The sequence below is a fragment of the Mesoplodon bidens genome, assembly GCF_964165515.1.
Source record: "Mesoplodon bidens genome assembly, chromosome: 7".
Classification (NCBI taxonomy): Eukaryota; Metazoa; Chordata; class Mammalia; order Artiodactyla; family Ziphiidae; genus Mesoplodon; species Mesoplodon bidens.
In genome coordinates this window covers 39,555,346-39,568,051 of record NC_138164.1, presented here as the reverse complement: position 1 = coordinate 39,568,051, position 12,706 = coordinate 39,555,346, and the positions used below count along the sequence as shown (strand labels likewise).

General features: G+C 43.7%; 2 protein-coding genes and 1 pseudogene across 3 annotated transcripts in view; all 3 read right to left on the bottom strand.

The window, feature by feature from the left end:
• The window catches only part of LOC308620767 (centrosomal protein of 78 kDa-like), a 418,103-nt pseudogene that overhangs the window by 139,701 nt on the left and 265,696 nt on the right, over positions 1–12,706 (bottom strand). The gene's annotated exons all lie outside the window — the stretch shown is intronic.
• LOC308620072 (forkhead-associated domain-containing protein 1-like) overlaps positions 1–12,706 on the bottom strand; it is a gene marked incomplete at its 3' end in the record, with an annotated part of 254,740 nt that overhangs the window by 74,322 nt on the left and 167,712 nt on the right. The window lies entirely within an intron of this gene.
• LOC308620074 (forkhead-associated domain-containing protein 1-like) overlaps positions 1–12,706 on the bottom strand; it is a gene marked incomplete at its 3' end in the record, with an annotated part of 87,888 nt that overhangs the window by 60,478 nt on the left and 14,704 nt on the right. Inside the window, exon 2 of the mRNA XM_081239411.1 lies at positions 7,327–7,533. Within this exon, the coding sequence (XP_081095537.1) occupies positions 7,327–7,533 (207 nt within the window). The remainder of the gene's footprint in view (positions 1–7,326; positions 7,534–12,706) is intronic.

Here is a 12,706-nt window from a genome sequence, read left to right as displayed (position 1 = left end):
ACTTTCCAGTTGAAGAAACAGGTAAAATTTATAATATGCATCTGTTGTATATATAATATGTTAATGTCTAGTACATTTATCAGATCCATGTCAATGTAATTATATTATTACTATATTTGCAAATGCATATATATGTGTATGTATATTTAGAACCACATATTTCCAGCTCTTTTTTAAAGAGGTATTGAAAAGCCTGTTCAAAATTTAGTTTTCCAGCTTGTCTGTTTTTTCTTATTCCTCAGTAAACTTAAGCAATTAACCAGCACATTTCCTGGCACACAGTAAGGCTCAATCTGAGTGAGTTCTTTCTCCCCAGCTCCCCCCTCTATTTTAAGTTCTTCTTTTAGAAACCAAGTCAAATGAAAGAGGCAGGACTGCATAGTGTTACAGGCAGAGGCTGGTCAACGTTTTCTGTAGAGCCAGACAGTAAGCATTTCCAGCCCTGTGGGCCATAGGATCTGCCCAGCTTACTCTGCCATTGTAGCCGACAACACAGGCAATACTGAAATGAATGGGATGGCTGTGTTCCCAGGAAACTTTACAGAAACAGGCGATGGCCCGCACTTGGCCCTGGGCCATAACGTGCCGACCTCGGGTTAAGACCTTGGGATCCGGCGTCACACAGACTCTGGTCCGGCTCCCGGCTCTGCTCCGTCTCTGGGACCCTGACGAGTGTGTCATTTCTGTGCCTTGTCTGTAAGACACAGGGATACCAACAGCCATTTCTTAGTCTGTGAGAAGTGGGTGAGATAGTGCACGTGAAATGCTGGGAACACTTCCTGGTCCATAATAAATGAGCATAAAACATTAGCCACCAGGTGTGATCACCATCGTCAAAAAAGGAGAAGAAAGGGCGCAACTGAATTTGTCCAGGAACGGCAGCAATATCCCTGGTAAAGAGTTAGTGGGTGGACTTCCCTGGGGGCGCAGTGGTTAAGAATCCGCCTGCCAATGCAGGGGACAGGGATTCGAGCCCTGGTCCAGGAAGATCCCACATGCCGTGGAGCAACTAAGCCCATGGGCCACAACTACTGAACCTGTGCTCTAGAGCCCACGAGCCACAACTACTGAGCCCGCGTGCCACAACTACTGAAGCCCACGCACCTAGAGCCCATGCTCCGCAACAAGAGAAGCCACCGCAATGAGAAACCCGCGCACTGCAACGAAGGGTAGCCCCCGCTCGCCGCAACTAGAGAAAGCCCGCGCGCATCAACGAAGACCGAACGCAGCCAAAAATAAATAAATAAAATAAATAAAATAATTAAAGAAAAAAAGTTAGTGGAGCCGGGGACTTCCCTGGCCGTCCAGTGGTTAAGACTCCACGCTTCCAATGCACGGGGTGCAGGTTTGATCCCCGGTTGAGGAACTAAGATCCTGCGTTAGTGCAGTCTAAAAATAAGTTAGTGGAGCCAAACAAGCAAGGAAGCCAGATAACTGAAAATGCAGTTTCTCCTATTATCAGTGGCTTTCGTTTTTACCCACATAATGAATCATCCCCTGTCAGCGTGTGAAATTGCAGGTTGGACTGGGAATTGCAAGACCTTCCTTAACCGCTGGGCAGTGAAGGACCTGCCTCGGCTCTCACGGCCCCACGATGCTTCGTGCTATTAGGAAAAGGCTCCAAGGGACTCAGGAGAGCCGGCTTTTAATCCTGCCTCTGGATCTATATGATTGATGCCTAATCTTGGGGAAGTCACTGAAACTCTCTGAGCCTCAGTTTATGCCATGATAGGGGTGGTCCCAGGGACCTCTATAAAAACAACTGAAGGGGGAAAGGGGACCTGGGATTAATGAGTAGCTCCTTGGCAGAAATTGGAAATTAAAGCTCAGAAAGGTAAAGCCAGTTGCAGCTGGCATTTCAACTTGGGTCCATCCAACTCCAAAGCCCTTGCTTTCTCAATTGTGTTCTGCAGAGCTTCCCCATTAAAGCAGCAAGGAATATTGGCCGACAGAGGGCGCTCTTCTCGCAAGACAGGACGTCATGACATTGCAGGGACAGAAGACAGTATCCAGGAGCCACGTGGGAGAGTCTGGCTGGACTGGGAACAGGGCAGAGCAGGCTACAGGGAAGGCCAGACACAGGCAGTCATGGGGATGGGCGCTGCCGACAAGGAGCTGTCAACCCCCTCATGGAACAACTCGGCACGTCATTTGTGGCGCCTGGCTTCCTTTTTCATTCTGGCCATTTCCATCCGTTTTGCCGTATTTCAGAACAGAGAAAGACATGATTGATACATACGGGTGACGTGGGTTTCCTGACTCAGCTGCCTTGTAAGAACGGCGCCACTGTGACTAGCACAGCTTGTTTCCACACCTCCTTTCCCAGAGCTCAGAAAGCACGAGTAAAGGCAACAACGAACAAAACCCACAACACGGCGGCACACCTGACTCTGGGACTTCAATTTCCCACGCCTGGTGCCAAGACTCTATGGGATTAATCAACGGTTGCTTCAGGGCATTGCAGATGGCCCTGCGGGTTATGTCCTGCACAACTTCAGTGGGCGCCATCCACATGGACTACGTTGTGAATGGTGACCCTGGAGTTGTGCAACATGGCAGCCCTAGGTTATACTTTGATGAGAGAGCTATAATTTACACAGTATGGTCCTGGGGGCTTCCCTGGTGGCGCAGTGGTTGAGAGTCCACCTGCCGATGCAGGGGACACGGGTTTGGGCCCCGGTCCGGGAAGATCCCACATGCCGCGGAGCGGCTGGGCCTGTGAGCCATGGCCGCTGAGCCTGCACGTCCGGAGCCTGTGCTCTGCAACGGGAGAGGCCACAACAGTGAGAGGCCCGCGACCACAAAAAAAAAAAAAGGATGGTCCTGGGCACAACCTGGCTGCCAATGCACTTTGTCAAACAAGAGTTTTTCTTTATATTTTTCTATCTTGTATGTTATTCTATGGGTAATTTATCTGCAAATGTATTTATCTGCTAGCGGGGGCAGGTCTTGGGAGGTTTCCCTGTCCATAAGGACACTTACAAAGGAGGCATCTTGGCTGCTCCATGCTGGTTTGCTTGACTCTAAAGCTGAGGGTTATCATGTGCTTATTAGGTGCCAGACGCTGGACTAAGCAATTTACGCACTTTGCCCACTTAATTCCACAGTCACTCAAGGTGGTAGGAACTATTGTTACAGGAGTGGGGACCGAGGCCCTGAGAGGTAGATGATTTGTGCACGTCCAGTATAAAAGCCGGTCAGGAGCAGGGCTGGGACGGCGCTGGAGTCAGCCTGACCTCAGGGCACGTGCTCTAACCACTGAGACATCTGCAAACACATCTGGATTCCTAACCGCCCGCACCTCACCCGCCTCCCCCAATAAAATGCCGTCACACCCTCCTCTATTGGTTAGGGTCACCACAAAACCTGAAATAAATGCTTTCATTTGGGAACTCTTTGTCGGGAGAAGAACAGTTCTCATCATACTGAATCTGTATGATATCAGGGCAGTCCTCCGTGGAAACTCCATCCAAGGAGGAAACACAGCGCCCTCACCAGGGAACCCAAAATCAATTGGAAACAAGAATAGGCCGGAAGCAAGACGGCCACGAATTTTTTAGAAAAACTGGGCTTCAAAATATTTGATGAGAGATGCTCTTCAATACCTCTCCCTTTTTCCCCTCTTCCTTTCTGTTCTTTTAAACAGCCAGCAGCTTGGGGTCATCAGGAAGTGGAATTTGTAGGAAGGTGTCAGTCAGTCCACAGGCCGCCCTCACACGGACGCTGCAAAGGACCCCTCCATGAATATGAGCATCATGGATGGAAGCTTCTCAAGCTGGGGACGCCCCGGCAGAGAGCACTTTTGAGAAGATGGGGCTGTGGAGAGTCCTGCAAAGTGCCCTGGGCACAGGCCAGGGGAACACTTGTGCAGCTGCCTGCAGTCAACCGAGGAATGAAGCAAGGTGCAAGTGCGTGTAGGAATAAGAATTGAAAAAATCCGTGTATATTCGAGTGACCGTGAGAGTATGCTTTCCTCGGTGTGAAAACCAGTCAAGGCTACTGCTCCAGCTAGCATCAGACTAAATGGTTTCCTCCCCTCCTTTTTCCGCAAGTGGGGATAGTGTTTAATTTGCACTGACTAGCTGTGTGGCCCTGGGGAAATTACTTAACCTCTCTAAGTTTCGGATTCCTTGTCTGTCAAATGGGGATCATGGGAGAACCCATCTCATAGGTTGCTGTGAGCGTGAAATAAGGGAGAGCCGGTGAATTGCTTAGCACAGTGCTGTTCACGTCAGTGATTCCTCCTGCTGCTCTCCTGGTTTCTCTTCTTACAAAGCATCTTCTTCCGTCTTATCTACTCAAGGTTAGAGGTCGTCATCACTTTTTCCCACAATTATATAAGAAGCACCTTGTAAAATAAAGTCCCCATTCCATAGTTGTACACCCGTGTGCATAACAAACTTACTCAAAATGACCAAAAGGTGGAAGCAACCCAAGTGGCCATGGATGGATGAACAGGTAAACAAAATGTGGTGAATCCATACAATGAAATATTCAACTGGAATGAACCATGAGGATATCATACTAAGTGAAATAAGATGGTCACAAAAGGACAAACAATGTAAGATACCATTTATATGAGGAACCTAGAATAGTCCAATTCACAGACACAGAATGCATGGTGGGAGGGGAGGAAGGAAGCAGGGGGTTTGATGTGATGGGCATAGAGTTTCAGTTTGGGAAGATGAACAAAGTTCTGAAGATGGATGGGGGTGATGGCTGCACAACAGTGTGAATAGATTTAATGCCACTGTGAACTGTACACTGAAACATGGTTAAGATGGTAAATTTTATGTGTATTTTACCATAATTTTGAAAATTAAAAGTTAAAAACAAACCCCAAAATGAAATACCTCCAAGGTTTCTCCGAGGTTTGGGGTGATAGAAATGGAGGAAAATGTTCTGAGAGCAGGTTGTGGTGATGGCTGCACAACTCCATCAATATATTCAAATTGACTGAATTGGACACTTCAAATGGGTGAAGTGTCTGTTATGTAAATTGTACTTCAGTGAAGCTGTTAAGAGCAAGCAAGCAAACAAACACATGCTGTGATGGGGAGGAAACTTTGGAGGATGAAGGAGCTGTTCACTGTCTTGATTGTGGCTATGGTTTCACAGGTGTACCCATATGTCAAAGCCCATCCACTTACAGACTTTAAACATGTGCTGTTTATTGCATGTCAGTTATATCTTAATAAAGCTGTGTTTTAAAAAGGCAGAAGAGTATTCCATATATAACGAACTCCTTATAATATATTAAAATCCTTAGAATATATTAAACAATATAATTTATTAAACAATGCCCCCTTTGGATGGAAATTTAGGTTTCAAATTTTATGCCCCTATAAATAATAATTCAATAAATATCTTTGTAGTTAAAAAGAAGAAAAAAATGCAGATATTGTTTGCTGCTCCCCCTCTTCTTCTCCCCACGGGCAAGCCACAAAGTCAGAATTTCCCACGGAGGGGGCCTGGGAACCTGTAATTTTACTGAACATTCCTGAAAAATTCTTGGAATCAGACATGTTGTGGCACATCGAATCAAACTTCATGAACTTGGATTTTCAGGCTTGGGAGTGTGAAATCCCCTTTTCTTTGATCCCTAAAAAATTCTGTAAGTGTTCCATACAAATGATTCTAAATTTCGGTTTCCCTCCTATTGGCGGTGCATCAGAATCATCAGGGAGCTTGTGAGAATGCATATTCCCAGGCCCTACTCCCAGGGAGGATGTGTATGGTTGCCAGATTTCGCATAAATAAAGAAATGAATAAATCAATATATAATAAACTATAGGGTGTCCATTAAATCTGAATTTCAGATAAACACCAAATAATTTTTTTAGCATAAGTGGTTCCTTGCAATAGTTGGGCCACACCTGTACATAACAATTATTTGTTGCTTATCTGAAATTCAGATTTAACTGGGTGTCCTGTATTTCATCTGGGAATCCTAAGTATGAGTCCTCAGGCCTGGGGTGAAGCCCAGATCTGCACTGTTGGTCTGCTCCCCACGTGCTTCTGACGAGGGGGATCCTTAGAACCCATGTTGAGAACCCCTGATCAGGTCAACACCTTCTGGGTCAGGAGCCCCTCCTCAGGGCGGCCAGTGGATCCCAGTGCATCCCACAAGTGAGCACACTTTAATGTTGGTCCAAGGAGGAAAAGGGGGCTGAGAAGCAGCAGGAGAAAACTGTCCCAGGTTTTCAAAGCCAAACGTGGTGGATGCGGTGTCACGGGCCCTGCAGCCTGAGGGACGGTGCTCATCTTCTCTGAGTGAGTATTTAAGGCTGCCTAGTGGACCCACACCCCAGGATTCTGTCTAGATTCTCTAAACTTTACTTATTTATACCCAGCCTCGTCCCAGAAAGGACTTTAAGCCTCGGAGGTCTCAGTCCATGCAGGGTTCTTGGTGCTGGGGAGTGAGGTTAACACGCCGTCTCTCTGGGACACACACGACAGGTATTAATTGTGTGCTCACCACGAATGGGCCTTATTCTGGGAGTTTTACAATTAGAACCATCTCATTTAGCCCTCGAGATAAGCCTGCCAGGTCATTGCTGTCGTTGGCCCCATTTTGTAGATGAGGAAACCGAGGTTCCGAGGGGTCCAATGGTTTGTGCAAGAGCGCACCGAGTAGGCCAGTGGCAGAGCTGGGGTTCTGACCCAGGACTGTGTTGCTAACCAGCCCCCATCCTGCCTCCCTACTGAACCAGATACTTCTTGTCACTGAGCTTTGCTGGGCGAATTTTGGGTTACGTTCCGCTTAACCTGGGGCCATACTTTAGGTCCTGATCCCGGGAACATTTCTGATCCGGTGTGATAACAGCTGGCAGGCCTTGAGCGTCTACTCTGGCCAGAGACTTTGACTTTTTATACATAGATACTCTCTCAACGCCCTGCACCGCTGAGAAGACCCAGACCCACGCATACAGAGAAGCCTGGCCGAGGTCACAAAGCTAGGAAGTTGCAGAGCACTGATCTGCCTAAAAAGGAAGCATCCATCTCTGCATCTTCAAAAGCACACACTTGCTTTCCACCTCCCCTCGCCAAGCTTCACTTTTCAGGAAAACGCTCTCGCTCCGGGCTGGTCGCTAGGCAACCCTTGCATGTAATTCCACGAAATGCCCAGAAGAGGGCGCGACGACTCGCTCTCCCCGGGCACCCACGCGATGGGGCTGAACTTCGCAGAATCGCGAAAGGAAGAGTGACGCGCTCCAGACGAACTCCACCTGTGGCCGTACCCGAGCCCTAGGCTGCACGGAAGGTGACACAACACGGCACCTCTGCACCCCACCCCACCCCACCCCCGCAGGGGCCTGGACTCACCGAGGCTGGGTTTTCGATGACCAGTTCGTAGGTCAGCCCTCTGGACCCAAACCTCAGGATGTCTCCGGGTAGGAGCTTCACAGCCACGTTCTGAATGTGGCACTCATTGACGAACGTGCCGTTGCAGGAATTGAAGTCGTGGAGAACAAAGCTGCTTTCGGCCTCATTATATTCAATGAGTGCGTGATGGTTGTCGACGTCTGCAGACTGAAATGCAGAAGGGGGACAGTCAGAGCCAGCAATAACAGGAATAACTAGTGCCACTGACACTGGGGGCCCCAATGTGCTAACCACTTCATCTGGCTGGACAGTCACTGCAATCCTCATTTTAAGAGGAGGATGCTGAGGGTCAGAGAGGTTAAGTGACTTGCCTAAGGCCACACAGCTAGTGAGTGGAGGGTCACCAGACCCTGACAGCAGACCCAGAATAGATGCCCAGTTTTGGGGTAGGGCGTCAGGCAACACAGAGGCAAGAGGGAACTCGGGGGGAATTGGCCAGGAATTGGCCACTTGATAGTTCTCTGATCCCATGCAAGCATCCTTTTGGTTGTCCCGAGTGGCAAGACAGCAGAAATGGCCCAACACAAACCAGAAAGGTCAGTTGGCAAGTGACAACTGTCCATTTACTGCAAGTGTTAAAGTTCAGGGGAGGTTTTGTAATAATTGTTGTTTGTTCTATTCATTTTTAAAATAACATGTTTTTTGTAATAATGCAGAAAATGAGAACTAGAGAAAAACACAAAGAAGACATTAAAATCACTTAGACTCCCGTCCCCCAGAGGCAGGCACCGAGAACACGGTGGTTCACATCCTTCCAGTCTTTTCTCTATGCTTACAATCTTTTTAAAAAGTTTAAACACAATTGAGCTCACACCACAAAACATAGTTTTATAACTACCTTTTAAAAGCCTTGGTGTACAATGAAGGTTTTTCCCATGTGCTTAATTATTACTGTTGCTTCTTAAAAGCTAATCAGAATTTATCTAACCAAAGATGATCTATTTTTCAATAGGGGCCCTGGTGTGACCACATTTCCCTCAAAAGAGAGAGACCCCAGACAGTGATTTGTCAGTGGCGTCAGAAACCTCCTGTGTAACCACTTTAATAAGAAGAATGAGCAAAACTCGGCACCAAGGAGGAAATATCACATCCCCCCCTGGCCCCGGCGCCCTGGACTATGGGCTGCAGGGCACGTGCGAAGTCCTCTGTCTTCTCAGGACACTGCCTATGAGCCATCCACTCCAGCCTGAAACTTTGCAAATATTTTCTAAGTCACTCTTCTCAGAGTGCCTCATCCAACTTTCATAGAGAGTACTTGGACTTAGAAATCTATACTAATGTCCCACAATATAATTATAACCAATAGCTTATATTAATAATAGCTTATAGTATATGAATAGATAATAATATAACTGCATATATTAGTAGAATATATTAATGACACATTATGTGTAATTACACAAATGCCAGGAAATTTGCTAAGTGCTTTACTGCATTATCCCGTTTCATCTTCACAATAATTCAAAGGGATACTTCCGCATTTCAAAAAAAATTTAATTTTTTATTGAAGTCTAGTTGATTTACAATGTTGTGTTAGTTTCAGGTGTACAGCAAAGTGATTCAGTTATACATATATATAATATCTATTCTTTTTCAGATTCTTTTCCATCACAGGTTACTGCAAGATATTGAATATAGTTCCCTGTGCTGTACAGTAGGTCCGATAGTTACTCATTTCTTAGATGAGGAAACTGAGGCATAGAACGATTAAGTGTGCCCACAGTCAGCCACTTTGACTCGCTTGGCTTGTTCCCAGGTTTTCCTGATTCAAATGACTGTGCCTTTACCCACTTTTCAAATTCCTACCAAACACTTTGGCACTTAAAATACTGAAACACAAGAAGAAAGCAGGAGTAGCTCTATTAATTTCAGGCAGAGCCAACTTCAGAGGAAGGAAAGTTATCAGGGATAAAGAGAGGCGATACATAGTGATAAAGGGGCCGATTCTCCAAGCAGACATAACAGTCCTTCATTGTATGTACCCAACAATAGAGCATCAAAGTATGGAAGGCAAAAACTGATAGAACTGCAAGGAGAAGCAGATGAATCCATCATGGTAGCTGGAGACCTCAACAGCCCTCTGTCAGTGACGGGCAGACCCACCAGGCAGAAAATTAGGAAGAATGAAGTTGAACTGAACAGCACTACCATCATCTGGATCTAACTGGCAACCACACAGCTTCATCCCACAGCAACAAAACACACATCCTTCTCAAGCTCCCATGGAACATTCATGAAGCAGACCACATTCCAGGCCACAAAATATACCTCAACAAATGTAAAAGGATAGAAATTATGCAAAGTACGTTTTCAGAACACAATGGAATTAGGCTAGAAACCAATACCAGAAAGACAGCTGGAAAATCCCCAAATATTTGGAGATTAAACAACACACCTCTAAATAACAGATGGGTCAAGGAGGGAGTCTCATGGGAAATAAAAATTTATCTTGAGCTAAATGAAAATGAAAATACAACCTATGAAAATTTGCAAGATGCAGTGAAAGCAGTGCTTGGAGGGAAGTTTATGGCATTGAAGGCATACATTTGAAAAGATCTAAGCTTCCACCTTATGAAACTAGAGAAAGAAGAGCAATATAAGCCTACCACAAGCACAAGAAAAGAAGCAATGAATGAAATAAAAAGCAGGAAAACAATAGAGAAAAGTCAGCAAAATAAAGAGCTGTTTGGTTTTTTTTTTTTTTTTTTTTTGTAAAGATCAATAAAATTGACAAACCTCTAGCAGGATAACCAAGAAAAAAAGAGAGAAGATACAAATTACTCAAATCAGAAATGAAAGTGATGGCATCACTACTGATCTCATGGACACTGAAGGGATAATAAAGGAATATTATGAATAATTCTATGCCCACAGATTTTATAAGTTAATGAAGTGGACCATTTCCTTGAAAGACACAATCTACTGAAACTCACACAAGGAGAAATAAATACTCTGAATAGACTCATATCTAGTAAAGAATTTGAATCAATAATGAATAACCTTCCAAAATGGAAAGCACCAGGCCTGGATGGGTTCACTGGTCAATTCTATCAAACATTAAGGAAAGAATGATATCAGTTCTAAATAATCTCTTCCAGAAAATAGAAGAAGAGAGAACACTTCCCACCTCATTCTGTGAGGCCAAGCTTATTCTAATAGCAAAACCAGATATAGATATTGCAAAACAGGAAAATTGCAGACCAATCCCTCCCATGAACATAGATGCAAAATCCTCAACAAAATATTAGCAAATTGAATCCAGTGATGTATAAAAAGACTTCTACACCACAGTCAAGTGGGATTTATTCCAGGTATGCAAGGCTGGTTCATCATTTGGAAATCAATTAATGTAATCCATCACATCAACAGCATAGAGAAGAGAAATCGCATTATCATAACAGTAGATGCAAAAAGAGCATTTGACAAAATTAAACACCATCCATGATAAACTAACAAACCACCAAACCACCACAACAACTCTTGGCAAATTAGGGATGGAGGGGAACTTCCTCAACCTGATAAAGTACATCTATAAAAACCCTAAGGCTAACGTCATATTTAATGGTGAGAAACTAGAAACTTTCCAATTAAGATCAGGAATAAGGTGAAGATGTCCCCTTTCACCACTCATTTTCAACATTGTACTGTATCTCCTAGCTAATGCAACAAGGCAAGAAAAGAGAATAAAAGATAGATTGGGAAGGAAAAAGAAATCTTCTTTGGTGAGGTGTTTGTTCAGATCTTTTGCCCATTTTGCAGATGGCATGATTGTCTATGCAGAAAATCCCAAAGAACCGACAGAAAGCCCTCCTGGAACTAATGAGCAATTGTACCCAGGTGGCAGAATACATGATTAATATACAAAAGTCAATTGCTTTCCTATATACCAACAATGAACAAGTGGAATATGAAATTAAAAACACAACACCATTTACATTAGCACCAAAAAAAAAAAAAATGAAGTACTTAGGAATAAATCTCACAAATTACTTAGCTATATGAAGAGGTATATGAAGAAAACTACAAAATGTTGATGAAAGAAATCAAAGTAGTCTAAATAAATGAAGAGATATTTCATGTTTATTTGAAATTCCTTAATGATATATGATGTTTAACATCTTTTCATATGCTTATTTGACATCTGTAGATTTTCTCTGGTGAGGTGTCTGTTGAGCTCTTTTGCCCATTTTTAAGTTGGGTTGTTTGGTTTCTTATTGTTGATTTTTTAAGACTCATTTATATTGTTTATTTATTTATTTTATTGAAATGTAGTCGATTTACAATGTTGTATTAATTTCTGCTGTACAGCAAAGTGATTCAGTTATACATATATATATACATTCTTTTTAAAATATTCTTTTCCATTATGGTTTATCACAGGATATTGAATATAGTTCCCTGTGCTCTACAGTAGGACCTTGTTGTTTCTCCATCCTGGAGGTAACAGCTCACATCTGCTAACCTCAACCCCCCACTCCATCTCTCCCTCAACCCCCTCCCCCTTGGCAACCACAGTCTGTTCTCTATATCCATGAAGACTCATTTATTTTGGATACATGCCTACAGCATCTTTATTCATAACTGCCCAAAACTGGAAGCAACCAAGATGTCCTTTAAAAGGTAAATGGATAGACAAATTGTGGTACATCCATACAATGAAATACTAGTGATAAAAATAAATGAGTTATCAAATAACAAAAAAGACATGGAGGAATCTTAAATGCATATTGCTTAGTGAAAGAACCTAGTCTGAAAAGGTTACATACCATATGATTCCAACTGTATGAAATTCTGGAAAAAGTAAAACTATAAGGAGAGTAAAAGATCAGTGCTTGCCAGGGGCACAGGGGCTCTGGGGTTCAGGATGAAGACGAGGGGCACAGGGGATTTCAGGGCAGTGAAAATATTTTTTATGATACTGTAATGGTGGATACTTGTCACTATACATTTGTCAAAACGAAAGAACGTACAACGCAAAGAGTGAACCCTAATGTAAACTATGGACTTAGTTAATAATAGCATATCAATATTGGTTCATCAGTTGTAACGAATGTACCGCACTAATGTATGAGGTTAATAATAGGGGAAACAGTGTGTATTGGAGGGTGGATATATGGGAACTCTCTGTATTCTCTGCTAAAATTCCTGTAAACCTAAAACTGTTCAAAAAATAAAGTATTAAAAAAATGAAAACACATTAGTTCTTTGGAAAATGTCCCCCACATCACCTTCATCACCATTGCCATTGATCTTTGTGTCCTTTGAACCTTTGATAACCCAGGAATGAGAGAAATTCTGTCTGTGACATTTTGCTTGTCTC